The following is a 4045-nucleotide window of genomic DNA, read 5'->3' on the forward strand; positions in this document are numbered from 1 at the left end:
CCTCATTTCTTTTTTGGTCACCACTCCGATCTTCCTCTCCCACTCCCACACACACACGCTCTCAAAATCCCGCACTTAAACCTTAAAATCACTCAAAATCTTCTGGTTCTACAGAATACTTGTTCAAGAAAGGGAGTTGATCTTGCTATCTTCCTTCACTACTTCACAAAGCCAACCTTTTCATTTAGCTGCCGCCTACTAGTGGTAGTGGGTCGTAGGTACAAATACTCTTCATTTCTTTGAGTTTAAAGATCTGGTTTTTTTATTCTAAGAACATTTTGATGGGCTTTTTTATCTTTATCATCTTTTTTTTTTCTTTTTTCAAGTAAATGAGTAAGTCTGTTACCAGGCAACCTGCGTAATTTTATTTGAGCATGTTAGAAGGGCTTTTCAATTTTTGTGTTCCACAACACCTTAGTGGTTGTTATTTTAGATGCGCTTTCTGATTTTTATCTACATTTGTGTGTTTCACAAGTAAAATTGTTTCAAGTAAATTAGTGGGTGTGTTGTTATGCAAACCCTTTGCAAAAGAATTGAATTTTTCTGTTGGTATTTTAACTAGAGTATGTTCTTTGGTTGTAACATGAATGGAATTTGCATGAATCAATCTTTCTTCCTCAGCTTATGATGTCAATTATACTATACATGAGATTATACTGGTTAGTATTTAGCACTAAGATGGCCTAGTCCTGCAAAGTTCTTCTATGCTGCTTCTCTGTTTGGCTAACAAACTCTTGAAGTTATCGTTTAGCTCTTTGCTACTTTTTTCTTTGGCTTATCCTAAATCTTTGGCAATGCTTTTATGAATCTCTGCGGAGCATTATTGCTTATAGGAAAATGCATTATAGTCATGGCATCATGGGTGTTGGAGTTTTTCAACTAGTTTTGGTCAAAATTTTAGCACAATTCCGGAAAGAGTTTGTTATATGTCTTTCATTTTTAATGTTCATAATTTTGCCTAATATGCTGTATATATAAGTAATAAATTTTGATAAATGCTGTTTAAGTTTTTCAATGTTTTGTGCAATAGGAATTATGGATGAAGTTATTCGTATCTGCATCTCTTGATCTGCAAAGTATGAAGGGAGGGACAATCAAGTAGCTGGCTCATTGACAAATCCCTTTTTTCTGCAGTAAATGCATCGAAACTTCTTACACGAATAGAGGTTTGGCATAAGCAATTCTGGTTCATATTTATACGTTTGATGATGCCCTGCAGGGACTTAGCATTCCCTTTAACAGATGCTGTTAGGTTCCGAAGACTCGTCAAGAAGAGAAGACCGGTTATGCTGCATGCACTGGTATCAAAGTTTTCAAGCGTTTCCAAGTTCACCAAACTATCCAAACGCAACTTATTATCATCTCGAGCATAAAATTTCGAAGGCAAATAAAGATGTCGCAACCTTTTTAACTTCTAGATGATGTTTGGTATGCTAACCATCCGATCTATTACTACCCGCAAATCAAGTGTTTGCAAGTTCAACAACTGACCAAGACTTAATGGCAGGTTGTTTAGGCGACAATCTCTGAAGCTTAGATATCGCTGAGATACCAATTTCCCAACTTCTCCAACAAATTTGCTCTCTCGTAGGTCAAAACCATCAAATCTTAAGACTCTAAGCAAGAGGAACAACTTCAAGTTTATTGACTCCGAAAATTCTACAAACTCCAAACGTCGGAGTAATTTTAAGAGAAGAAGAGACCTAAGATAACCAAGATGCATGTCAGCATTTTTCAGCAAGACGGCCATTACATCTTCACTCTGATAACCCCCACCAACGTTCATGGAAAGTCTACGTATATTGCTGAATGGAGTAGAAAACTTGTTGATTTCGTTTCTCTGACATGATCTTATGACCTATAAAAATATTTCTTGTTTGGCCTTGTGAAGACACAAGTCTAACATCATGCCATGCAGACGACAAGATTTGAACCGTCTGCTATTCGGAACCTCAGTTTCATTAACCTCAACAAAACCTCTGGTTGCTAATTCATCCAGATACTGCTCCGCTGCATCCATCATTGTTATTACAGATTCTTCGTTGTTTGGTTATACAAAGCCTTCAGCTATCCACAGTTGGTATAGTGTTTCCGCCTCTATGCTTGGTTGCTCAGGGAAGAGGCCCAAATAAAGGAAACAAAGCTTTAAATGGTGTGGCATGTTGTCATAACATAAAGATAAAATTTCCAGTTCTAACAGTTGCAAACTATCTTCTTGATGGACGTTGCACAATTCCATAGCACGAAGAGCTGCCTTCCACTCACCTGATGTCTGCTTTGTTGCCAACAAGCTTCCAAGCACAGTAATGGCCAATGGTATGCCTTTGCATCTTTTCACAATAAATTCTAGCATCCCGTGCAACAGCGAATCTGTTAGCAAAGGGGGAGAAGTCAATTCAAACAGACATAATCCTCTAAATCAGACAACGAAAAATTTAGCTATTGCTGCAAATAAATAACACCATGAAAGGAAATACAAGAAAGAACATGAGAATAACTAATAAAAATTCAAAAGAAACAAAACAATATGCATTGAGAAACGGCCACAAAATCCACAACCATAAAAATATAACAACAAAATCTTAACTGAATTTGGGAAAACATCAAATGAAAAATCCGGACTGTGTTATTAAAGACATGAATCTTTTCCACAACTAAAAGTATGATATCGCATTTTTCTTGCACATCAAAATGCAAACACATCCAGATAAATAATGTCAAAAATTTAAACTTCATAGCATCTAAAAAATCGATTGCACGTCTCTGTAACATAAAAATGACAGCAAGAATTTACGAAAATAATGATAACGGACACAACTGACTGACCTTCAGGGATATTCACGCATACTCTGCAAACAAGGAGTTCCAAACTTTCCTCTTCAGTCAGGTGCCTCAACTTGAAAAGTTCAATCGATGGATTGGATGTTGCTAATTCCTGAAACTGAGTGGTGGCTACTAATTTACTAGCTGTTTTCCTAATTCCTAAAAAACTGCTTAGCTAGTCTAGGTAATCCAGTGACCACAAATCATCAATAACCACCAATCATTTTGTAGAAGCCAGTAGGCTGCGAATGTTGACGGCGATGCCCATAATAGAACAGTTTCTCAACATCTCGTTGGCGGCCGGTACAAGTTGCATAAGAATGGAACCTAAAGCTCCCCACAATTGGTCAAAGTCGCGCTGTGCCAAAGTGCCCAATGAAACCCAGGCAAAAGCTTCAAAATGGCGATGCAATGACCCATGGTTATATAATCTTCTCACAAGGGTTGTCTTTCCCAAGCAGCCAATGCCCACCACGGAAATTACGTTGGGGGAAAAAGAATCCGATTTCAATTCAAGAATCCGATTCAAAAGGAAGTCGAACTCATTGACTAATCCAACAGCAACAAAATCCTTTTTCTGGCGTAAACCAGAAGACAGGGGAGGCCTGTTGTTTTGCTTGCCCTGTGACAAAAGCTCCCCGACTCCCAGCAGGTGTCTGATCCTTTTTCTGAGCATGGAAATTTGCCCCGGAAAATCATCATCTACATCAGAGAAAAACCACCTTTTGATGGTTTCGAGAGAAAGAAAGCCAGTATTCTTGCTTTGGTTTTCAACCATTATATCTTCCATATCATAACAGATTTTCTCTACTTCTGTCAACCAATCATGAATTCGTTGTTCCTTGTCAATTTCTTCCACTAATTTCTGGTGCAAAGATAGTTCTGAAACAAGCCCGTTTATTTCATCGCTTGCTGCTTTCCTCGTGTATTTTTCTCCTTTCTCGTGCAGTAAATTAACGACGTCTTTGACTAATATAGAAGCCGACGGGATGCTCATCCTTCGGTTGAGTTCAATCAGTTGATCTCCCCACCCCACCCACCAAGTGACCTTTTATTTTAAAACCCTTTTAGCTTTACCAAATTATCTTAGGATTGGGAACATAAATTAGTCGATTTCGACAAACAGGCTTTTTCATTATTTATGAATTTATTTTGTTTGGAAACGTAAAGGATGAGAGCGGACGACCATTTTTGGGTAAATTACTAATAGCATCCCCGAACT

At 37.9% G+C, this 4045-nt stretch overlaps 1 protein-coding gene across 1 annotated transcript; it reads right to left on the reverse strand.

Annotated features, from left to right (window-relative positions):
* Positions 1-2050: 2050 nt before the first annotated feature.
* LOC113765874 (disease resistance RPP8-like protein 3) lies at positions 2051-3820 on the reverse strand. Its single transcript, XM_027310119.1, has 2 exons — positions 3100-3820; positions 2051-2370 (listed from the first exon to the last, which is right to left on the reverse strand). Exons 1-2 carry the CDS (start codon positions 3818-3820, stop codon positions 2051-2053), a joined length of 1041 nt encoding a protein of 346 aa, XP_027165920.1.
* Between the last annotated feature and the right edge of the window lie 225 nt (positions 3821-4045).

This window comes from Coffea eugenioides, chromosome 3, assembly GCF_003713205.1.
Source record: "Coffea eugenioides isolate CCC68of chromosome 3, Ceug_1.0, whole genome shotgun sequence".
NCBI lineage: Eukaryota > Viridiplantae > Streptophyta > Magnoliopsida > Gentianales > Rubiaceae > Coffea > Coffea eugenioides.